At 41.7% G+C, this 26,006-nt stretch overlaps 1 protein-coding gene across 1 annotated transcript in view; it reads right to left on the bottom strand.

Moving 5' to 3' along the window:
- med13a (mediator complex subunit 13a) overlaps positions 1 to 17,083 on the bottom strand; it is a 106,285-nt gene extending 89,202 nt beyond the window's left edge. The window contains exons 1-2 of the mRNA XM_069668971.1: positions 16,501 to 17,083; positions 3,847 to 4,081 (exon numbers count right to left, since the gene is read on the bottom strand). Coding sequence (XP_069525072.1) covers positions 3,847 to 4,081; positions 16,501 to 16,566 — 301 coding nt within the window. The 5' untranslated portion in view covers positions 16,567 to 17,083. The remainder of the gene's footprint in view (positions 1 to 3,846; positions 4,082 to 16,500) is intronic.
- Between the last annotated feature and the right edge of the window lie 8,923 nt (positions 17,084 to 26,006).

Here is a 26,006-nt window from a genome sequence, read left to right as displayed (position 1 = left end):
TGAATCCACTGCACGCTAAAGGTTGAATTATGCTGGTGTTCTCTGTGAGGTGTTGTCCGACCACGTTGGAAGGCAAAGGTGTTTATAGCTGTTCAACACGGCCAGGCTCAACGACAGGGTGAGCAGATGGTCTTCATAGGCAGCGAGGATGCGCAATGTTGTTTCAATAGAGGAGTAACAGGGCACACATATTCAGACATTCGTCGTGCTGCACTTGGCTGCTCACACGAAAAGTAGCTGATATGGATGTGTAAAGAATGGAAAAGAGGGCTACAGGTGGAGGATGGACTAAAGCTGCTGTAGACCAATAAGTCAGCTGGCTGATTTGGGGCTATCGCATATCAGTATTGCCGTAAACGTTTGGCAATATGCACCGTTTCATTCCCCTCAAAAATCTGATATCGGTCTGGTTCTAGTGCCGTCTGGAACATCTTGTGCCACCACAATGGAAGGCAAAGGTGTTTATAGCTGCCACACTCAACCAGGGTGAGCAGACAGTTCCCATATAGAGGAGGGAGGTGCAACATTGTTGAAAAACAGGGATAACAGCGCACTGTCTCTCCTGGAACACAGTCATGCACCAGGCTGCTCACACAAAAGTGGCATAGATGTGGATGTGGATATAGGTGTGTAAAGAATGACAAATAAAGCTAGGAGTGGAGTATGGAGTATAGGTAGGTTTATACCTTCAGGGGCTTCTGGAAGAAAACAACAGCGTTCCTCTTCCTAGTGGTACAAACAGGTCCTTATATACACGGGTTAACCCATCTAGACAGAGGTCCAGAAATTCCTGCATCCCCGTCTCAGCTGCGTTCCCAAGTCTCAGGACACACCATGCTGAACACAGCCATCAGCAGCTGCAGATCGGAGGTTGGGGGAAGGAGGGTGAGAGAAAGAAGCCCTCTGGCTGACTTTAGATCCATCTAGAGAGGCTGCTCTGCTTCATTTCACTGGCAGAGCCCCACAGCAGCTACAGGAGGGGGAAAGGCTCAAGAAGGAGGAGGAAGACGTATCCCACTAGAGAGAAGGGAGCAGCGGCTTCCAAAACAGGAAACACAGATTACACCGCCCATCTGGGAAACTTTCACACCGAGACAAAGTTCAGTCGAGGTGCAAAAACACTTCGGGAACATGGGGAGCGGGGAATGTGAAAAGTCTCATAAGGTGCTCAGGGAGCATGTCCCTGTGACTGTCCACGTCAGGATCATTGTCAGGTGGAATAAAAGCTCTGCGGATGTGGCGTTCTATCCAAAAATTCCAGCAGCATCAAAGCTCAAACAGGCGAGGAGTGCTGCCAAAACGTGACTCATTTTGTTTCAGAATACCTGGAAGGAAGGAATGATGCTGCGCAGATTTCCTCGTCAATATTCAATTATGTAATTTCTATCTCCTCAAACACAAAACACATTACGTTTAATCTCCCCAAAGCCAGTGTAAGAAAACAACACTGACTCCAACTGTTTCCAAATATAGATTCTCCATACCACCCCCCTTCTACTTGAAATGTAGCACACTCCATTAGGAGGGCCTGAGCCAGACGCTTCAGGTAATTACCAGGACCCGTTAGGCCTGAATGAGCTGCCCATCGCAGCCTTCAGCTCCCATTTTTGAGTCCACTTCAGGCACAATGTCCCATAATCAAGGAGGGTCACAGACGGGCTGTGCTCAGCTCAGACTCCAAAGTTCAATCTACATGGCAGAGAGCATGAATAAAGATGGCCTTTTCCATCTTCCTTCCACCTCTAATGTTACTGTTAGCGAAGAGGGAAAAGCAGAAAGCGGGGGGTGGATGCATTTGCCTCGTTTCTGCATGGCTGCTCCTGCACGCTGTGTTTCTCACTCAAGTTATAATCGGACTGAGCTCGGTTTCCTTTTCTTGTTCATCCTCCGTGGAATGGCGACATGTGACTTCAGATTTCTTTCTCTACTAGAATCTTTTTAAAAAGATGTGATTAATACGATACCCCTCCCTCAAACACGCATGTGATAATTAAGCAGCGTGATGCCAAGCGTCTCCTGGGACTGGGAGTTGCCCTGCAGGTGTTGGCAGGACCAGCCTGACTGGCTAGCTTATCAGTGAGAGGAGGGTAAGAAGGGGCATTAGGGAGGTATCAGATCACACAGATTTTAACACTTCCCTGAGGCTCTCACTTACAGTTTCTCTCCCCCGTGCCTACCTGACAATCAAGCAGTGAAATCTGGATCATTTTTCATTGTACAACCAATAACGTATCATGACAGGGTGATCGATGTTCAAGTGCTGCTTTTACAGAAGCTGCGAGGCGTCTACACTTGCAGCTATCTTTTACAGCTATCACTCTTTCAGATACATAACCTTGAATGAATCAAAGGAAAGGTGCGTTGGTGGAAGGGGAGGTGGATTTCATTTTCATAGATTTTTCTTGTCACAGCAGTAACTCAGAAAAATAAAAAAGTACTTTTCCTGCTCTCACTTTAATCATTTAACTTACAAAAAAACCTAAAATAACCTGCTACAATACCACGCAGCTGCAGGGTGAAGTCGAGCCTAGTTCAGACCATATAGCTTCCTACAAAAGCACTTACCAACATTGCAGTGGAAAGTTGCAGTGGTGTCAACTTGTTTGGTCTAAACTGGCTCTCAGCTAGACTCAGGCCAGCGGATGGGAGCCCTGCGACTCAGCTTACCCAGTCGCCAGCGGCTAGTCTTAGAACGCAAGGTTAATCACCTGTTTCAATCAGCTTTGAGCAAAGTCAGCTGGTCAAGCCAGATACAAACTGTCAAAATGGGAGCATTTTGGAACAGGAAAGAGGGGAACAGCCGTGTCTGTATAAGTAAACAGTGAATGGTATGTTGTGCAGGATTTGCTGTTTGCTAGCTCCAGAGTTAAGTGTTCATTTTGGCAGCTATTTTAGACGCGTAAAACGCCCCCTTTTTCTGTAAGCGTGACAGAAAGAAGCGGAAAGCCTGGGTTTACACAGAGAAGGTTCACAACCACCTTGGTGAGACCCGCAACCCAGTTACAGGACTGTATTGTTTGTATTTTGACAGACAGATTAGAAGCACAGTGGGAGAGAATATGCATTTTGAATGTCCGACAGCCCACCGCTAACATTTCAGTACCGTCTCCTCTCATCTCGTCTCGTCAGTGAAAACTAAACTTACGTGTCGTCAGAGTTTATAATCAACAATCTATTTTTAGCTCGTCAACGTCTCGTCTTCATCATGGACAACAGATCCTTGACGAACATTTTTCGTCATTATTTTCGATAACGAAATGAACACTGCTCTTGGCTGAATAAAAAAAAGAAACAAGTAAAAGAGATAAAACCTTAATTTTTAATTGTTCAATGACGGTTACATTCTAACGCACACAAAAAAGATGCTCACATCTCCGCACTACCCTACAAACAGATGTCAGATTGTTTTTAATACAACCAAAGCCATGCTTCATCCTGCCTCTGTGAACTCTCTGCTCTGTATGTGGGGCTCAGCTCTGCCCTCGGTCACACAGACAGCCTGACCTGCAGCTCTGAGCTGGAGGCTACACCCACGACACAAACAGAAGCCCCACACTGTCTTGTCGAGCCACACGGGTGTAAAGTGGCAGGTTTAAGACAGTTGTAGTCCAGCGCACTGCAAGAAGTTCTTTTAACTGGTCTTGACTGGCCTTAAAAGACCTCAGGTCAGAGGGCACTCTCCGTTTGCCCTCGAACTCAATCGCTTCAAGCACTCTTGGTGTTGTTCAGTAGCTGACCCCGACCTCTGACCTCCATGTAGACAGGAAGTAGCATAAAAAGGATGTACCTTCACAGCTTAGCAAAACATCTATTTTTACCGCTACATGTTTGTCAATGGACGCCTACCTGCAAGCTCGTGGTGGATGAGATCTGCAAAGTTTGGGTCGTCCCCCCACCAGAAAAGCCAAAGCTCCCTCCGGCCCTGCCGCTGGCTGCGCCGCCATACGCTGAGCACGTCGGCCTTCAGGCAGCGGCTGAAGCTGCATAGGATGGGGTCCTCCTCTGTAACCGGGAAGAGGATGGGAGCAGAGGTGGGACCCTGCCACACAAACCTCTTCCATTTGATCCCTGTCAAGTCAGCCTGCAAGAAAAGGGAAGGAGGGGAGAGAGAGAGAGATTGTCAGTGTGCAGAGTCGCTGCTTCAGGATCCACTCAGCACCTCGGGGTAAACATGTGCTGAGCAGAGTGTAAAGAGGAGGTATTAATCCTCTTTTTACGGGGCAGTTCACCCACCAAATACTTCTGATGACAGGACACCCAGGCTGTCAGAACTTAAGGGGAAAAACACGGAAAACAGGGAGAAAGGTGGAGATTGAAGGATGAAAAGATACACGGTAGATGACAAGAAAATTGAGCACCATGGTGTGTTGATTCAAAAGAAAAATTGCCCTAAAAATTGGGACATTTGTTTGTATCTGTAAAAGAACTGTGTACATTTGCTTCTGGTTCTTTCAATATCGGAACGAACAACATGTTCGAAACACAAATAGGAAAAAACTAATGCTGGTAAATGTGGTCTCACCACCTTAATCCTCATTATTGGTGAGTGCTGGGGGGTGCTTTGCCTTTCTATAAACACTGTCTGGCTTTTATAGAGAGAACAAAACACACAGGAAAAAGCCTCATAGGCAGTAAATCACTGGCGGGGTTATTAAGTGTTAAAGCAGGAACATTACGCTCCACTGCTAGCTAGCGCTGCTGCTTATCACCCCAGCACCGACAGACTACCCATGTCTACCTAAACACAAGCACGCATACACACACTAACTACCACAAAACATACACACACGATGCCTAAGGCGTACATCCCCATTTCCGCCGGCAATCTCGGCCCTCTATCTATCCTTGTAGACATTTCAAGTAATCTGTGCGAACACGGACTGTTCATTTTCATGCCGTTTAGTCTTATTCCGTTCAGGCTGCGTTGGCAAGCTGTCCCTCTGTATATTCAACCAATTAATCCATTACAATTCAGGGGATATCTTAACTCTAGAGCAGAGGCGCTGAGCCTGAACAAGTGATTACCCGTGGTGGTGGCGGAGCGGTGGTCTTTCGCCTGGCTAGGGATAAGCTGGGAGATTTGTGGTGTTAGTTGTGATGGGGGTGCTGGGAGGGTTTGGGGTGGGGGGGGGGGGGGATGTTTGAGAATGTCAAAACAGAGCATTGTGTGGCGTCAGCTGGAGCAGAGCTGGGTCACAACAAGCAGCCAGAAGAAGCAGTGAGCTCACAGGTGGAAAAATGATCATTAGAGGCATCTTTCTTATATTTGTTGAAATTCTCTTTTCATTCCGACAGCAGTCAATAAATCAAATGCTCTGACGACTGTAACGCGCCCTGAATATCATCTAAATGAGACAGAATGAAATGATTGGACAGCTTACACATCATAAGCGCACAAGCTAAAGCTAGCAAGCTAGCAGGGCGAGAATGTCAGAAAGAGGTGGTGTGATATGGTTCCAGTTTGGGACGAGTTGCTGTGACATTTTTCAGGTTTGACACTTTCTAAATCGAGCTTACAGTTGCTGTTTTGTTTTTTTAATCACCACTGCCAGATAAGGGTTATGGTTATTTTGCATCATAACTGTTGGTTGTGATGACTGACCACAGACCACCAACATTTTAATTCCTCCATCTGACTGTGTGACAGTCAGACACCTATTTCAGCTGTGTTACATTAACATTAATGTATACATAATTCACTGTAGTTGACATATTAACTTATATACACATACAGACACTGTATAATAACACATTTAACATGTTTCTGTATATATAATTCACATATTTTTACTCAAGCACTTTATTATTTATTTAATGTACAACTGTTCTTAATTATCACTGTGCCATTTTTAAGCATGTTCTTAATGTCTTGTTTTGTCTTAACATTGCCGTTGTGTCTGTGTTTTTATAACACTGACAATAAAGATCGATCTTATTTCTTCTTGCTCCTGAGCAACTGTAACGTACAAATTCCCCCACTTCCAGGATACATAAATTATTTCGGATTCTGATTGTGTTGATTGTAGGATTGTCATCGATTGAATGCCGCCTATGTTATCTCCTTTTTAGCAGTTGTTTTCGGGCTGCCGTTGCCTTGTGTATCTTGCAGTGCCTTACACTTCTCCTCTCCAGTTGCTGCCTCTGTTTGAGATGCCGGAGTAAATGGACGTGCTGCTGCTTTGCCAATGACTGCAGACAAAGTTTACAGTGGACAGTGGTTTGCTCGACTTAGAACGCTGCAGAGCCAAACCACTTCCAGACGACCGAGGAGACTACAGGGCAAAGAAAGCAGCCATATCTTTGCTGTGACTGAGGAGAACTCTTGTGTCATTAAGGGAACTATAGGAGCTCTGACAAGAGGTGCGAGTTTGTACCGTAACTTCCCCTGTAAAAGTGAAAATAAAACCTTCATTCGTAAGCATCCTCCGATATCACAATCTATTTACTGCCCAGCTCTACATGAATGTTGTTGATGAATGAATGTGGTTAATTCATTCTCCATCAGTAACTCGGGGGGAAAAGGTGGCTGGCAAGCATCCAATGGCCCAAGGTTACATGGTAGTGTCATCATAGCTGAACACAGAATTTGTCTGGATGCACCATCACAACAATATATTGTGTGATGAACAACCCGCCTCCCAAGTGTTTAAAAAGCTGCTAGACCTCATGAGGAAAAGCTACAAGGTGCAGACAGCAGAGGTGGGTCTGTCTGAGAGTAACGACAGAGCTGCAGCAGTTAGGCTGCTCCTTCCTGTCTGAGTGTGAGAAACACCACGTTACACCTGCATCTCGCTAGGAAACATCTGTGCACACAATGCAAAGGGAGGGTGGGGACAACGGTTAACTGTGAAACCAGATCATAAGCAGTACAGCCCGGCAATTAGCGAGTGAACAGCCCCCCCATCATCTCCCTGACCATGGCCGGTCCCCTGCGGTGTGTGCGTTTCACTGTATAAAAGGTTTGTTCATAAGTGCCCTACAGATTTTATTATGGGCCTCTCCTCCTGATATATTGGTTTCACACTTTGAGATGTGATTATGAGCTGCACGCAGACTGCCAGGCATCAGGCTGGTGACAGGGAACTGATACCTTAAACTGACTCTCGTGTAATAATCAGTGTTTCGGTAACTCTTGCCCTTTCGCAGCCGACTCTTCACGTCATTGTGCCTGAAACTATCTTGAATCTGCTCGCTTTGTTTGAAATATCTTTTATAAAGTCACTTCATATTTTCAAGTAGCTCTCAAGGTTGTGAGCCGACACTGTAAAGTGTAACCATGGACCACTTAATACACTGAAGACGTACATTACCATCACTCTTACAGGCCGACGGATCTTACAGAGTATGGAGCAAAAGTAGATACAGTTACAACATGACTGCTTTACTTATGCATCGTAAGTACATGTTCCACTGGGGGTGGGACAAAATATCAATATATCGTCGTCTTGACTCGTGCCATACAATCATCGCCAGGCTGCCAGCAAATATCGATATTTTAATTTACAAATGTACGGCGCTCGAAGCAGATTTCCCTGCGATTTATGACACGAATGAAGGTAACATGACTGAACACTAACTGGTCGAAGAATCAGATATCATGATCATTCATTATATGATTGTCTCAATTATCGCAGAATTGCTGTATTGTAATATCGTTATCGTGGGCCACGTATCGCATATCGTATCGTGAGTAACCCTGCAATTCCCACCCCTGTTTTCTACTGTATCTTCTATCAAATGCAGTGCTGGACAATACATACAAAACATGCATACACAATAATGCAAGATTTTTTCAAATAACTATCACTTTTTCTAAAGATGTACAGAATAATGTTAAAAGTCCTGCGAGTTTGAAGAGTATCCTGACAACGATGGAAGAAATCAGAGGATCTGTTTGCTGTAACTGACAGATTTCTGAGGCTGGATTATGATTCATTTTAAGAAAAGAAAAGTTTAACCTCCAACAGCGTTAAGAAAATAAAATTACTGTTATAAATACATCAGTCTGCCACTCTTCAGTTAAAACAGGATGTCGGGAGGGGCTGCAAGCTGGGCTGCTGTCAACAACTTTAGCTTTCAGGACAGAACGCCGTTAAGCTCAGCTTGTTTCTCTCATAACCTCCACAGGTTCAGTGACTAAAATCATTCATACATTTATTTTAAAACAGTTAAAGGAGCAGTTCACCCCGGGAAAAAGCCGCTGTCAGTCAAAGCTGGTGCTCTCTGTAATCTATAGAAGCAATAATATTTTAAATTGGCGCCATAGCTGTGGAGAAAGTTGTACAAACAGCTCGTGGTTTCGCCCATTCTACATTCCTACAACACCCAACATGCATTGCTTGTAATACCATGACAGGACTGAGGCTGAAAATCGGCGAACTGGCCCTTTAAATAATAGTTAAAAACAACTAAGATCTCAAAAGTTGCAGTGACAGTTAAACAGTTAAAAAAAGTAGGTGGCTGGAAATGTTTGAATGTGGGGACCAAAAGCCACAAACAGACTGACTGTGATGTTTCGCTGTGCTGTGTGATAAGCACTAGCTCTATCCATACTGAGCACAACTGCATCAAGTTTGTTATAGTTTGACATTAAGCCCTAAATAAACACTTTATTTAGGCCTAGTAGCAGAACATAAAAAACAGCAAGGCAAATTGCTCTGAATCAAACATCTAAGCAGCAATTAAGCCGTTACAATCTGATCTGAAACAACTGGACTGTTATTTGATAAGTCAATCAAATGAAAGTTAACAATGACAACTCTGATTATCAATTAGCAGTTAGCTAATTAAGCTGCAACAACTAGAAATTTGCAGGTTGCAGACACTCTGTGCAGACAAACAGGTGTAATGGGCAGGTGTTGTTGTCGACAGGCTTTCTTTAAAGTCGACCAACTTCACAGAAACATGAAAGTGACATAGATTAATCATCAGTGAGCCTGGGAGAGAACACCGTCACGCTTCTTGTTATTACCTACAGTTACTGGCTACAGTACAACTGTACACGTGGGGAAACTTGAAACGACTGACCACATCCTGTGGGCTCTGAAACTTTGACCTGCTCCATTTCTAAGATTTAGCTGCTGTAGTAGCAGTCGCAGCTAAAACACTGATAAAGCTGCTGCTGCTGCTGCTGCTGCTGCTGATGTGTGAATGAAAAACATCTGCTACAAGAACACAGGCAGGCCGGACTCATCCTCTCACATCTCAGATCTATTCATCACCTTCTTCTAGACGGATTCTGTCACCATCAGGATGTTTGCATCTTTGCTGCCAAGTACATTTTAAATGCATTATGAATATTTCCCTCAGAATATACGGCACAAAAGAAACCTTCAGCAACCGAACAATGTGACTAAATGCTGTGTGCTGCTGTCAACTAGCAATTATCCTGAGTGATGAATGACTTATTGAATGTATTATTATTTTCAATAGTCTGTCCACCCTCAATATCCAACCACATTATCATTAACAACCTCTACATTATCAAACTGTCACAGCCACCTCAAGTCTTAATGATCATTACTTGCTGCAAAGATTAAACGTAAAGTCGACAGTATGAATTTCTCAGAGGCTTCAGTGACGAAATCACAACATCAGCACAGCTCAATACTGATCCTCATCTTAAATATAAACATTATATTCTACATCTATTCAATATTGAAAACCACTAAGTGCTATACATGACAATAACTATCACCTGTAACACACCCTGTCTGATCAACTTGGCAGTTTTTCCTAATGTGTTGCTTTCACTGGAGAAAAGAGGACACTGACTGCAGGCAGGTGTTTTTTTGCCACCTGCAAAATACAGGTGAAAAGCTGGAAGGGACACGCAAAAATATCAGGTCTCTTACAGGGAAGGGTCATGATTTTAGAATATTTGAATAGTCATTATTTTATTTGTTTAAAAATCGAAAAGTTCACACAACTACTATCTCATCTTAAACAAGACTCAGTTAAAAGCTAGCATGTGGCTGACCGCATCAGGTCAGTGTGCACAATGTGTTACAAGGACTGTCCCTATGAGGCCGATGACAACTTGTTTGAAAGCAGGTGTGCGCTGCGGACGTAGGTGAGGACAGCGGAGGAGCAGCGGAGGAGCAGCCCCACCTACTCCCCGAACAAAGTATCCAGAGCCATATAGACAGAGAGTCGCGTCAGTGGAGGTCCAATATGCTCCATGATCTGCCATTGCGATGTCGCAACTCTCTCTCTCTACGGCTGTGAAAGTACCGTCAGTCAGTCACACACAGACCCATGTGTAGGGCTGACCCCGGCGGTCAGACAAAAATATATACTGCCATTGTTTTGCCAAAAGAAGAAGAAAGCATTAGCATCAGGCGCCGGTGTTGCGCTGTGAGATTCGGTACCAGAGAAACATGCAGAGACTTCTGCAGCCGTCAAAGAGTTCTGTGTGGAACTCCTTCGAAATAATAAATGAAAATGATCAAGTGCAAACTGTGAAAGGTAAAACCAGCATGTCATTAGTCTACAACAACTATGCAGTCATTTGAGAGAGAAAAACAGAGTTGTGAAAAAGTAAATGTTCTCTTTTTCCCGTTATGTCTGCGTGTTTGTGCGCATGGGGGGTTGAATAACGGTCGAATAGTTTCCAGTGGTTATCTAAATTGAATTAAATGATAATCCCTAGTCTCTTCCACCACAGACAAATGTCTTACGTTCATAAATATCACTTGTAAAAAACAATTGTTCATTTAAGATTACTTAGGGACAAAAGGTGACATGATATTTTTATGAGATCAAGAAAAAAGCAAGTCAAATTTTACAGTTCAAATTCATCTGACCAAGATTTCCGTATTGGCAGAAAGTAATATTGAGTGATAGTCGAGATGTTTAGTGAGCTGCCACCGTGAACGCTGAGACAACATAACTACAGACCCTGTGTTTGTCACAGTGCGATTAATTCAGGCAATACAGCAGGGCTGCACCATAAATCATTTAACAATCACAATGTGTGCGTGTGCAATAATCACACGAAGGAGGGGACGTGAGCTTCCGTTAAGTTGGCGCCACAAGGCTGATAACGCTGATAACACACACATTTAAACACTGCTGGTTGATAAGTACTGTATCAGTGTAAAAGAAACGCAACTGCAGCCCACAAATCTATTTGGATTTATTTTCTAAAGAAACGTGTCGCTCCACCTGAACTCTCCATACTTTTTTTATGCGTCTGTGATTCGCCAAAACAAGAGTGGTAAAAGTAGTAGTCACAATAAATATCGCAGAACAAAAAGTTAAAGAGCACAAAGCCCACAAGTGGTACCTGAAGGCCTCACACCTCTGAACCCGTTTCACACAGCATGTAAACAGCCACCTTAAAGTGGCTTCTGTAAGTGATGACTTGTTGCTGTGTGTCTTCTGGGATCATAAGTATATTTTTCTTTTAACTTTTTTCTTTCAGTTTCAGAAACTTATGCAATCAAATTCACTATATTTCCTGTTTTTCATCCTTCTTTCATTTCAGTCCTCTTTCTTACAGCTATATAGATATGGTTTATAGATAATTAATACAATCAATTTAAAATAAAATATAGCCTAATACTTGGAATAAGACAGAGATATGACTTTTTTTATGATTTAAAAAAAGCACAAAGTGGGGGCTATATTTCGGTCTTGTAGGCGTGTGTATTTTTGAATGCTTATTTAATATTTTCTCGTAGGTGTTTTGCGCTTGGTATTTTTAACCTGTTTTTTAATGTAAAGCATTAGGTAACCTGTGTTTAAAGAGGAAGTCTTCCTAACTCCCAGTCAGATTCTGAGCTTAACACCTGCTGGATGATGTGAGAAGATGGACTGAAACAGGACACACAGTAACACCGCATAAACACACGTTGTAAAAAGTGGGGGTCTGAAGCAGCTCGAGAGTTAGACGAGTTCACTGTAATGACGCACATCTGAACCTGCTGAGCTTTTTTGGGAGGCAAAAAAAACGTCTGAAGTCACTTTCAATGAAGCCGGTCTTTTCCCGCAAGACTTCAAGCAGAATCTGTTTTGTTTACGCAGGAAGTGAGCCAAGTATCTGCTCTGCTGATTCATAGTGGATGGAACTAATGATGAAGGCTGAAAATGCGTTGGTGTCATCAACATTTGTGATCCCACGAGCTGGAGAACAGAAGCAAGTGTCCCTGTTGAAACACAAGAAGATGATCTTTGTATTTGCAGATCATCAGCGGTACACAGAGAGTAAGGCCACTGCTGGGAGGGAGAACAAGTCAGATCGACTGGGAGCATTTTAGGAGACAAATCCTTGCAATCAACTCCAGTGTCATGATTCATCTCAGGGCTGAGCAATAAAACAATCTCAATCCGGACCGTGATAATGTTTATGTTTACACCTTTGATAAGGTTCAATCTCACAGCCTATCACACGTGGAAACAAACACAGCTGCAGTCAGACAGTCTGCACACTGGACATCACAACATCTCCAACTAAATCCGTTCTCACTGTGCAAGACATGTCACCATCACCATTTAGATCTTGGTCAGTTTTACGTCTTGACATCCTGTGTCCGAGAAAGAGCGTTAGAGAAACATGAAACCACTTTATTCTGGTTTTAATTGTGGTTTTAAAAAAAGAATTCAGTCCTAAAAATGTGTGATACACATTTAGCGCACGTAAATAAGTTTAGCACATGTAAATAAGTTTTTCTTTCATCATAAATTCAAAATAGCAGCATATTCAGATAACACAAACATATAGCTATATTTAAATAAATATTGATAGTGATCAATATAGAAAACATTGTGATGCTATTCCTGGCCTTTTAACCCAGCCCTTATGCACCTTGCATTAAAAACTGCGTTCACTTATTTTAAGTTCAAAGCGGTTTGACCTTAAAATGTGACTTCTGTGCCGTAATTTAACAAGCAGCCTCTGGGTTTGCACAGATGTACAGTCGGCTGCATTATTGAGGAATTAAAGTGGCGTTAAGTTGCATTTTCTGAATTGGAAAAAGCCAGAGAGTAACAGAGCTGAAAATAAAGAGGTTTGTACCTACAGTAGGAGTGTTATTGTAACCTAATGATTTCAACGAAGGATAAAAACATGTGATTAAAGCACATTGTGGACTCCCCCGACAAAATACCCTCACATATTCCTGACTCTGAAGAGGCCGGACTGAATAGCCCCTCTGTCAAATACCAGACACGGCAGCACTCCACTCCTCATCAACAATATCCAAGAGGCAGACTGCTCTATCAAGGAGAAATGTGCCTTCTGCAGTTGTTCTGTCTGTCCTTTCAAAATAAATTAGCGGCAGCCTGTGTGCAGAAACAGAGGGTGCCAGAGAAATCAGAGTATTTCCTTCCAAGATGAAGGCTTTCCAGGCTGTGCTCGAAAGTGTGCCTCGAACACTTCTGCTATAAATCTACACTGTTTCTCCACTGCATGGGTCTTATAAACGGCCAGGTATGAGAGCAGCTAAAGCCCAAATCACGCTGCTGCATTAGGAGGGAATCTGAGACTAAAGCCACTGGATACAGGCAGGAAGTTTTCCTGAGGTGACGCTTACTTGGAGGGGGGGGGGGGGGAGGGTTACGACCCCCTGATTTTGCCAGCTGCTCACCTTCCCTCTGGCCACTTTAGGGCTCTGGATCTCAGTAGGGAACACTGTGTTCAAACAGCTGCCTTCCTGCCTTTCAAGATATGACACAAGCAACAGGTGAAGCTGCTCAAATCATGTCGCAGATGCTCCTCTTCTAGCAACTCTCTCTTCTCCTGTCTGTCACCTCTCCCCCTCAGATAACCCTGTCATGGAGCTGACATGAAACTAACAAGTGCGTCTGTGCATTTTTGGATGAGGAAAATGCAAATTCAATGTGTTTCATTTGCGCTTCTTGCACACAGAAGATCTTTACCAAGAGCTTTTTTATTGTTAGACCCTGTTCTTGGTAGCTCAACAATCAATGCTATATAATGCAAGCATTATCACTTGTAGGTATTTTGCAGATTCTCTCTCTAGTCACACTGCAAACTTTTGCACACTGCTTTGGCAACAACTTGCATATTTCTGTACAAGCTATTCAGCTTTCATTACACTTTAAAAATAGATATTTAACATAATCTTTTATGCTTTTTTAAGTGTTCCAACAGGACTCCAGCTGTTCTCTTCGCTTCTTATTTTTATTCTATCACTGTTTTACGCACCAAAAACACCAAGACTAATTCCTTGAATGTGTACACCGTCTTGGCAATAAAGTCCTATTCTTATTCTAATTATACAAGAAAATATAAACAGAGTTTAACACTCACAGTTAGTTCCTGTAAGCCTCCTTTAAATGCAAGGAAAGAAGCATGCAACAAGTAGTATCATACTCCAGAGCAGACTACCCAGTGTAAAACTGAGGGGGGAAAAAGTACCACAATGTGTTCACATTCTTTCACCATAAAACCACAAAGTGGAGTCTGTTCAGAGAGTGAGTCATAACAGCACTGGTGTTATGCTTAGTCTCAGTGTGCAGGAAAATGTCAGCCAGACAGGCACAGCACCACAACTACCAGCCTCCACCTCGCCTGTCCACTGTACACCAAACGCTGCCTTCGAGTGCTGTCGTAAACATTGTAATTACAAGTTCAGCACACAACAATCGACCCAACTAAGTAGTATTGAGAGAGTGGGGATTTTCCTGCAATGAAATGTTACCTTTAAGGGGGCGGACAGCTTGGAAGCTGTGTCAATTGGTTGTAAAAAGCAGTGTAGTATTTCAGCATGTTGTTATTTTTCTTCAGTCTTTGTCAACATAACTATTGATGCACTTCTACTCTCACTCCTGGCTTAACTTTTCATATATTTTGCATACACATCGATCCAGCTTTGATGCTTTTCTCTTCTTTTTCCAACAGTTGCATTTTAGCATTTAGCAACACATCACTTCAACAACTTCAAACTCTGGTAACAGGATGTTCAGAGTAGCATTACATTCTTTGGCTGACCTACCAGGGAAATTGTTGTTAAGCCTGCTGACAAGCCAATTAACTGCAACAACAAACACATTCAGACCATGTTCATGATTATCCGGCCAGGGCAGGAAATGTACGCAAAAGCAACACCTGTACATCCGCTGTAGAGGCTCAAAGTGAGGAATCAACAGTGTCTATTTACCTCAGAGGGGATTTAAAGAGTACCTGTGGACTCAAAGTGAGTAGGAGCACAACCGCAACTATTTAGGGAACTGTCAGCTGGCCACAACATGATATGATGTCAAAGACATTCAGACGCAGACAAACAGAGGAAGATATCATCTCTCAGTCCCACTTTATAGTAGTAGAAAGTGTTGCTTAGATGTGTAGCTACCTTCATGTTTGTAATGCCCAGGAATGTAGCTTTGCCAGAGATTATATAATCAGCCTGGGGCCTGTGCCCTAGTTGGTGTGAATACTAGCAAATACAGTCGAAGCAGATTAAGCCAGTGACAAACAAGATGATGACATATTACATAAATTATAAAAGCCTATGCAAACAAATACTGTTAACACAAACAATGTTGTTGCAGAAAAAGGCTTTGCAGGGATGCACAAGAGGTGTGCTTTCATGTGCAACTTGGATATTGACATTCGTTCTGCAGAAGTTGTCAGTTGTTAAACATAGTTACATTTCAGAGTAAAAGCACACAGGTTTCCAAACTTAACTCTGCAAAGTGGACTGCAGGAGGTGTTTGGTTTACTTGATAAAACAAATAAAGTCGAAGCAGATTAAGCCAGTGACAAACAAGATGATGACATGTTAGATAAATTATAAAAGCCTATGCAAACAAATACTGTTAACAGAAAACAATGCTGTTGCAGGAAAAAGGCTTTGCAGGGAAGCATAAGAGGTGTGCTTTCATGCGCAAGCTGTGCAGCTTGGGTATTGACATTCATTCTGCAGAAGTTGTCAGTTAAACATAGTTACATTACACAGTTGCAATGTTACAAAGCTACAATTTTAACATTGTAACAGCACACACGGGTTTCCAAACTTAACTCTGCAAAGTGGACTGCATGAGGTGTTTGGTTTACTTGATAAAACATAGTGGAAATGCAATGAGAGCGAGATAGCAGGTTAATAATAAACACGGTGCCGAGGCGAAAGAGGAGAAAGTGCTACAACAAGTTAACTTAGTGGGAAACACATTTGTGCTTTTTGGCAGTAAAATGCACAACAGTTATTTCCGTGCAAACAGGCGATATGTTGCAGAGAAATGTAGTAAATGAAGCTTAACCTTGAGTGTTTGTTTTGCGAAAGGAAAAATGGAAATGTTGCAGGAGGAGGATTAAAAAGAGAGAGGGTATAATAAGTGAGTGACAGGGTGTTAAAAGAAAGGAACAAGGTGATAATAGCGAACTAGGGTGGCTTGTTGTCCTGAAATGATGTCAGCTAGACAGGGCCGTAAGCCTGGCTAAGCTCCTATCAACTGATGCCTGTGTGGCTAACGTTAGCTTAGCCCCCGTTCAGCTAGTTAAAAATGGCTGCTTTCCTTTAGTTTTAAATCTCTTACCAGACAGAATAGATTGGAATGGCAATCCTCCAAGCTGGCCCCGTTTGGTACATAACAAGAACTCATCCTTCTTCACTGATAGATCCAGCTCTCCATCATTTCACGTCCCGGGAAATAAAGAACAATTTGAGGGGTTTGTGTTTTCAGAAGATGTGCAGGCTTTAATCAAACGAGAAATATTTTTTGTAACATTTGGCTGGAGGAGAGTTAATTCAACAACCTTCCGATTGGAGCTAAAAGCGGATAAAAGAGACTGTGTGGTCCTTACGGGGACATCTCAAAAGCACACAGTGGAAACAAATTAAAGGAAGCGAAAAATGTTCATAAAACAAAAAGAAAAGGAGAGCAAAGAAGCAACTCTCCCCCTCCCCCTTAGCCCTAAAACGGTCTCTGCTTTAAAAAAAAATAAAAACGTCCTGTCTCACTCCTCCATCGCAAAATTTAGTCTAAAAACGAAATACATCCCGCAAAAACCTCTCGAAATCTGCCATCGGCCTATATTTTAACGATTAATTCGATCATTTTTTCAGCCTCGGTTCCTGTTGGTTTCCATTTGAATTCATGGATTCCTTTCTTTAATGGCGGCCACAGGGACAACTCTGCCTTCCACAGCCGATTGGCTCATTCGTGGTCAGAGCTTCGTCAAGGTAACGGAGGACAGACAGGCACATATCAGCAGCTAGACAACACTTCCGGTAAAGTAAAGGCACGTAATTATAAGATAAGATGAGATGAGATAAACTTTGTTGATCCCTCACTGGGGGAAATGTTAGAGAAGCGAGAGTAGGCTAATCAAGTGACACACAGAAATACAATCAACAACAACAATAAGAAGAAGAAGAATAACAGTAATAATAATAATAATAATAATAATAATAATAATACGGTATGTACACTTTTCATTTCTAAAGAGATTGGTGTTTAAACTGGGTAATTGCACAGAAAAATGCACAAGTAATGTTTATTTAAAAAAACACGTGTGCAGCATTAATTTTAATTAAAATAAATATTACAGAGTCAGATTACAGAGTATAGGCCAACTGTAAATTAAGAGATATGTAAATATACAGTATAAGAAAAAATGTAAGGATGCATATAAATGTAAATGTAAAATATTGATATAAATGTAATAAATATAGATATAAATGTTGCACAGTGACAGATAAGCACTGTGATTACATTGTGATGCTGTTAGACTGAGTCTAAGATTTAAAAAACTGTACTGTACTGAATATTTTATAAGTAAAAACCCAAATATGTTGTTAATATTTAATTACTGAACAATATATTAATTTTCTAATGTTTCTGTCACAAAAAGATGCTGCAACATTTTATTTTCGTTGGTTTTATTTTGATAGTCCAAACAAAGTCTTCCGTGTTGTATTATGGCTCACTTGACAGTGTCGTGGTCATGAGGGCTGTAATAACACAAGACTGATAGGTATTGCCGCTAGGCCAGCGCAAGTGGCGCTACTGAGCAACAGATTTTGTTTCCAATGATCAAACCATACAAACTTGCTCACTTTCACAGTGCACCACCTAGCGCATGTGATGTTGCACTTGCAAGTGAAATATGCAACCGAGATGCATTGATGCGCCCTTTGTTTTGTTTTATTTCAATCAAATACATGCGTTTGACCTCAATTTCACAGAGAGGGGCTCAGGGGAGATAAAAACAAGGCAGTGAAATCAAACATTTGTTAGATGCAGAAGGGCAGGACACAACGAATGCATACCACAGAGGAAAACGTAAGAAGACGTTTCATTAAAAGGACATGCAGAAAAAAATCATTTATGACAGATTCACAGAAAAGGATGGGCCAGTGTGCACGAGCTGGCAATAAGAACACTACAGTCACAGGCAAATAGAATAAAAAGGAAAGTAATGAATTGTACAAATTTAAAGTCAAGAGTTAAAAATGTTAAGTGTCTGTGCCACAACAGAGCCAAACTAATTTTATTACTGACTAAACACTGGAGGAGCAGTTGTTGTTGTTTTAATAAATTCTGACACAGTACATTTAATCACGTTAGGATAAAACTTTATCATAGCTGAAATAAACAAAGTTATTCACTTTATGAACATGTTTCAAATGAGGACAGATAAAAAACATTGTTTTATACAGTGTCTCCTTTTATATTGTAATAAGTGTGTATTTTTATATAGTGACACTTTAGTTTCCTTGTTCTTAAGCTCTTCTATCTTTTACATTTTATATTTTGTAAAGCTGACTCTAGGAACAACGCACACAAATTCCAGTTTACCTGTAAATCTATTCTATTCTATTCGACCAGATTACAGCTCATCCATATTTTACTGCACTGCCATGCACAACAGAAATTAATATAATACACATTTCATAAGCTATCCTCTCCGTATCTCTTTCCTGCCACTGACAAACAGCAGCTACGACACAACCAGCATGTTGCTCAAGGACACTTGAGCAGGACTGACTTCAGGATATTGTCTGCTGTTTTCGGCAGCATCAACGGTTCTTTCTTAATAATGTTTGACTCAAACCTGATGGTTGCATATCATTGCATATCTTTGTGACTTTGGCTCTAGAATGAGCTCAGTTAAACACTTCAAAATATTTTTTTTTTAAATGAGCGCTGTATCTGTATCTGCCAATCTGGCCAAACCGAAAGGGTTTCAGTTTCAGCTGCAAATTGTCTGAGAAATAAGCCAAACAAACTCTCTTTTTCCCACAGCTTATTTTGGCTTGTATGTACAGTCTGCATGAAGCTTAGGGCTGGCCCCTGTGTCCGGTTTAATTTGCATGACCGCACAACATAGGAGTTTTCATTAGTGCATTTTCCTTAGAGTCAGTTTTACTCAAGCTGACTTTCATAGATTCTTAAACAAATAACTGAAAACATACAAACAGTTTTGTGTGAAATACCAAATAGTTTAAAAAAATATTTTCATCGATATGAATTTATTTAGGTTTTTTAAGTATTCAGTTTTGTATAATTAACTCTTTCACCTGAAGAATTTTAACTAGATTCATCCAACATTCCTTTAAATGTAACCTCTGTGTAATCTCCCAGACACAAGATAACAGCTTCTAAGTGTGAGCGCTCTACGTCAATGAAATATTAATAGTGAGTTTTAAGTCCTTGTCCCATCATTGTGCATAAAGTGCATGTTTAGTACTTTCTTCTAGTCCTTCCATCTCCTGCCAGCATGACCAAATGTCTCTGTTATTGCAAACTATGCAAACTTCTGCATGGTGGTGCAGTGTTCAGCTCTGTTGCCTCACCGCTCAACGGTTTCTAGCTCGCGACATGGTTCAGATTTTGTGGGCCTTTCTGTGTGGAGTCTGCATGTTCTCCCCGTGCATGCATGGTTTCCACTCTGAATACTCCGGCTTCCTCCCAAGGTCCAAAGACATGCTCGTTAGGTGACTCTGAAATGCCCGTAGGTGTGAATGTGAGCGTGAAAGGCCGTCTGTCTCTGTGTGTCAGCCCTGTGATTGACTGGCGATCAGTACAGGTGTAACCCTTCCTCTCGCCCAATGACAGCTGGGATAGGCTCCAGCCCCCCCCACGACCCTGAACAGTATAAGCGTTATAGATAATGGATGGCTGGATGTAACATGCAACATGTGCAACTGTGGAAATATAGATCAGGACTGTACAATAAGCTCTTTTCTTCTGTGCCCAGAATAACAGTCATAAATAACATTTCCTGTTTGCATTGCTGAAAGCAAGAGGTGAGAAAATGAGGCCATAAAGGTGGCAATGACAGCACGCCCCAGGGACAGAAAACAGCTGGCTGCTACTCAAACGCTGATGGAGCCATGAAGGTGTGGCAGCCTGACGAGTGATCAGAGTCTTAAGAGGAGCTCCATTCATTCCAAGTATTTATTGGACAATGCTTAACTTAGATAACTTTCAGAGGACGACAACAAAGCGGACACTTTAAAGCAACGTTTTTTCTCTTTTATTGCCAACATGCAGAGATCAGATCAGGGAACACACATAAAAGTCATGATCCTGCAAAGATATTTTAATTATGCGAGCACTTTAAACTCATTACCAAAACAATGTACAACAAGAGTTGTGTGCTTGTGTTGTCTCCGAGGCCCTGCGACATTTGCTTTTTGTCTTTGATCTGATCCCACTGGAGCGAGCAGCTTTCTCAACCTTAAATCTCCCCATAGGAATGAATGATAATCTCACACTCTGTGCTTCCCACGCTTTATCATCACCCTCCTTGATAGGAAAAAAACAATTGTGGCACGATACCATCTGTATAAGATTGTTTAACAGAGAAAAACACATCTAATAGCACAGCCGACGAGCACAGTTGTCATAGCAGGGTAACTAATGTGAATACCAGATTGCTATCATATCTGCTGATGGTTTTCTCTCACTTATCTCTCTCTCACTCTTATCTGAGCCCCACAGAGGCAGTCTGTCATATGTATTCTATCCCAGCAGCACTCAGGAATACTGGGGGAAATGAAAGTGTTAGATAGTTTGGAGTTGGCCAAATGCTCTTTTGACATTTGATTTGACATGCTCTGTGGTCCCTGCCATTCTGCTGTAGGAGCGTCTGCCGGAGGGCCCCGTCTCACTGTTGTGTGACTAAATCCTGCATGAGAAAGTGAATAATAAATGTGAGATTCAGCAAAGAGAACGAAGGAACATGGGCTGAATTTAATGAGAGCCTTTGGTCAGATAAGGCGGGGAAACATTAACATGTTGGACGGAGAATTAGAGGCATTTCACATGCTCAAACAGTAGCACAGTACGTTAAAAATTCAGTGTGAGAAGGCAGTGTGGAGACATGTCTCTTAGATATCAATAAATAAGTATATTTTTTAAATGAAATATTGTATTTGTACAGTATAAAACCAGTGTGGACTCTGACAGCATACAACAGGCACGTGCTCAGATAGGACCCAAGGGGGGCTTCAGCCCCTGCCCTTGTGGCCCCAGAGTCAAGGAGAGTCAAAAGATTGTCTGTCTCTGTGATTGACTGGCGACCAGTCCAGGGTGTACCCCGCCTTTCGCCCAATGACAGCTGGGATAGGCTCCAACCCCCCCGCGACCCTGAACAGGATAAGCCGTATAGATAATGAATGGATGGATATCCATATATGTATATATATATATATATATATATATATACAGTACTGTGCAAAAGTTTTTGGCAGGTGTGAAAAAATGCTGTAAACTAAGAATGCTTTCAAAAGTATTTGTAATCAAATCGATATTTGGTGTGACCACCCTTTGATTCAAAACCGCATCAGTTCTTCTCGGTACACTTGTTTTTTACATACACAGTTTTTGAAGGAACTCGGCTGCTAGGTTGTTCCAAACATCTTGGAGAACTAACCACAGATCTTCTTTGGATGTAGGCTTCCTCAGATCCTTCTGTCTCTTCATGTAATCCCATAAATGGAAACTATTAACACTTCCAATTTTGAAAGCATTCTTAGTTTACAGCATTTCTTCACACCTGCCTCAAACTTTTGCACATTACTGTATATATATCAATTTAGAAAGGAAGAGTTCTCCGTCATGCAGGGCAACTTACATTACATTTTGAATTGTTCTGAAAGTTTTAGTCACCCGTCTCTTTACATCCAGTTTTTATAACGTGATGTTTAAGTGTCTCATTGTTTGGGCATGTCACAGCTGCATGGAAGTTTGTTTTCCCTGTTAAAGAAAAGTTTCAATCAGTCAATGAATACATTTTGATTGGGAAATAAGAAGCAGCATGAACACTGCCAGAAGAGGCAAATACACCTTTATCCACTGAAAGGCAGAATACATCTTTGTCCCCTCTCTGACCCTGGATCAGTAAACCAGATGCACAGATGTAACAAAAGTTCCCAAGTGACAACATCAGGGTGGGAATTAGTGCATGTTGGTGGGGCAAGTGCCCCTGCTTGAAAAAATATCTGTGCACGGCCCTGTCTAACAATCCAATGTGGCAGATGTGTGATGATATGTATGCTTTTGTGTCCGTGGCACACAGTGCAGACAAATTGTACCCCTCCTCCCTTGGTCTAAGTGTGTGTGAGTGCAGGTGTGTGTGTTTTTAGGTTGGGTTGTGGGTTTTGATTTTTGTTTGGTTTGTATGTTGTTATTAAAAATATTTCAGAAATTAATATACAGAAAAAAATGCTTTAGATAACATATAAAAAGTAATGTTAGAGTAAAACAGGAAGTCATCAGGTAAAAAGGAACAAAAACTTCAACAAAAATCAATGATTGACTCAAAATGATAAATTAAACACTGTTAATAAAATGTAAAAAAATTACAAGAAAGCCTTAAAGAATGTTTTCAAGGGCCTTGATCTTAAACTTAATCATAAAACAAATGTTCAGCAAGTTTAATAATAACGTAATAATAAGCTTTATTTATAGAGCACGTTTCAAAATCCAAACCATGCAGCAAAGCAGAACAGACATAAAATCATAATGAAAGGCAAATATTAGAAATAATGAATAATAAAAAATCTATAAAATAAAATAAAATAACTCCAAAGACATAAAAATCTTATAAAAGAATTCAAAAAATTTTTTTAAGTAAAATCCGGAAAGGCTCGCCGATCAAAGTTCAGCTGACCTGGTCTCCTCGGGCAGGTCGCTCCAGAGCTTTGGTGCCCTCACAGCAAACGCTCGGTCCCCTTTAGTCTTCAGTCTGGCACATGGAACACACAGAAGACTCCTCTGCCCGAGGATTTCAACGTACGTGTCGGCTCGTACATTACTAACAGGTCTGAGATATCGCTGGGAGAAAGACTGTGGAGAGACTTAAAGGAGCAGTTCGCCCCTGGAAAAAGCCCCTGTCAGTCAAAGCTGGTGTTCTCTGTAATCGATAGAAGCAATAATATTTGAAATTGGCGCCATAGCTGTGGAGAAAGTTGTACAAAAAGCTCATGGTTTCACCCATTCTACATTCCTACATGTACGCCCCTCCCTCTGAAAGGAGCGGCCAAGCGATAGACGCTGGAGTGAAATAGTACCGTTTCACTGCAGGCAACAGCTCAGAATATACCGGTATATCGTTTGAAAAATCTTCAGGTCTGCAGTCTATATTTCAAACCTGACGATTTTGATCGAGACATGACATCGGAGGCGGCGTCCTAGATTGAGGAGGTGTAGTTTAGCGAGCTCCCTGGCCTTCGCCAGATGGCGCGTTTTACGTAGTCAGACGGAGGTTTTGCCGTGCCCATTGGAGAAGCGGATAGCGTCCTCCAAAGGTTCAGAGAGAAATTGCATTTCATTCTAACCATAATAGCATTAGCTCCCCATGATAGCATGAGAGGACTGAGGTTGAAAATAGGTGAACTGGTGCTTTAAAAGTAACCAGTAAAATCTTAAAATCGATCCTAAAACATACTGGGAGCCAGTGTCAAGACGCTCAAACAGGAGTGATGTGATCTAAGCTTTTGGTTCTGGTTAACAGCGTGGCAGCTGAGTTCTGTACAGTCTGGAGTCGATCAATAGATTCTTGATTAATGCAGGTATAAAGGCTGTTACAGTTATCCAGGCGTGATGAGATACAAGCGTGTAAAATCATCTCTGTGTCTTTAAAAGTTCAAATTTAAGGTCAAAGTTAAAGTTTAAGGTCATTAAGTTATTTGTTTGGATACTTTATCTATTCATTGATTTGTGATTAATACAATGTAAAAGACCATGACAGTAGTCCAATCATGACAAAATAAAAGCATGAATGATTGATTGATGATTAAAATTCAGCATTGATCGTATTCTGACAATACTCCTAAATTGGTTGTAGCATGACAAGGTCCCTGACATTTTCTTTAACATTTATTGATTAACTTACATGTGTGTGTGTGTGTGTGTGTGTGTGTGTGTTGTGTATGTCCCATGACCTTACAGACATAAGCCAGCAGACAGGATGATCGGCGCTGCTGCTGAAACATCATGCGAATCACGTGAAAAAGCTTTCTGTAAATCAATAAAATTGACCAGACAGGAAATGTTTTCTCTCCTCCTGCAGCAGACACACAGCTGAGGCATCCAGCGGGGAAGAGCGCGACTCCGAGGTCCAGAGTTCAACAGCGTAACGTGTGTTTACAGAGGCTAAGTGCTAATATCCCATTGTCTGCCTCTGCAGAGGAGGAATAGTTATGAAGAGGGTCAACAAGCGTGCCGTGTTCAAATAAAGTAGCCCTGCTCCCTGCCTCCTTGTTGAAGCGCACACAGATATGTGCTCTCTCCTGCCCTCACACACACACACACACACACACACACACACACATAAACACACTGACTTTTTCTCAGCATCAACAAACCTGCAGAGAGGGGTTGAGGAGAGCTTTTGATTTAATGAGAACAAGCACTTATTCCATCATTTACTCACATGACGACACTTGGCTCTGACTGCAAAGTTATTAAAACATGGAATAAAAACATCTTGAGAGCCAAGGTTGTTCTAGAATCACAATTATATAATGCTAAAGAGCTGCAAGGCTGAATAATAAATATATCTAACATTAAAAAGAGGTTGAAGCGCTTTCTGTATTTGGTTTATATTCTCAAGAAGGCAATTAGTTCTTTTGTAACCAAGGTAAATAAACACAGATGAATCAAGCAGTAAAACAGTCCCACAGTCTGCAGATGAACCTGCAGCTGGGAAAATAGATTAGAGTGAATCTAACTTGTAATTTACAGCACCATAAAAGATGATGATGCAGTTGTGAGCCAATGACAATAAAAGTTGACCTGCAATGAAAGACTCAGACATTTGGTCTGCTCCTGTTTGACTCAAGTTCAGATACATTTAAAGTAGCATGGTTTTTGTTTTAGAGAAAGTTTCCTGTCTGCAGGTACAAAACATGCGATATTTATGATCTTAGAGTCTTTGTGTTACCCTGTGCTGTGTATGTGCACCATACAAAGTTACAGTTTTGGGAGCACTGGTTTAGCTCAGTTGGTAAAGCAGGCGCCCCGTGTACAGAGGCTGCAGTCCTCAGCTCACTTTTTGTGCATGTCGTGTCCCGCTCTCTGCTCCCCACGTTTCCTGTCTCTCTGCAGCTGTCCTGTCAAATAAAGGCTGTCAAATGACTGGCGACCAGTCTAGGGTGTACCCCACCTCTCGCCCGATGACAGCTGGGATAGGCTCCAGCCCCCCACAAACCTGATCAGGATAAGTGGTATAGATGATGGATGGAGAAGTAAGAGAAATTTGCATCAGAAGCAAAGAAATACGACAATCTTTCATAGGAAAATGACCCTTTTCTGGATGTATTAAGACATTTTTAAAGTAATAATCCCAAAGATTTTCATTAAATAAATGTCTGTAAGTCTCTATCTATCTCTGAATGAGGTAACACAATGCTGACTGAGCCTACGGCCCACTAATGAAAGCCTTTGCATTTGCAGTATATAGTATTACGCTTCTTTTCCGGTCTCTGCAAGTGTTGCGAGTAAACAGTAATCTACTATGGCTGAACAGACAAAGAAAAGATGGATGACTACAGATACAACTTCAACAAGAAGTGAAAATCCAAAGAAAA

This window comes from Semicossyphus pulcher, unplaced genomic scaffold (genome assembly GCF_022749685.1).
Source record: "Semicossyphus pulcher isolate SPU_LCO1_2020_fin unplaced genomic scaffold, fSemPul1.0.p SCAF_10, whole genome shotgun sequence".
Taxonomy (NCBI): Eukaryota; Metazoa; Chordata; class Actinopteri; order Labriformes; family Labridae; genus Semicossyphus; species Semicossyphus pulcher.
The sequence above is the reverse complement of the archived record's forward strand: the minus strand, read 5'-3'. Positions and strand labels throughout refer to the sequence as shown.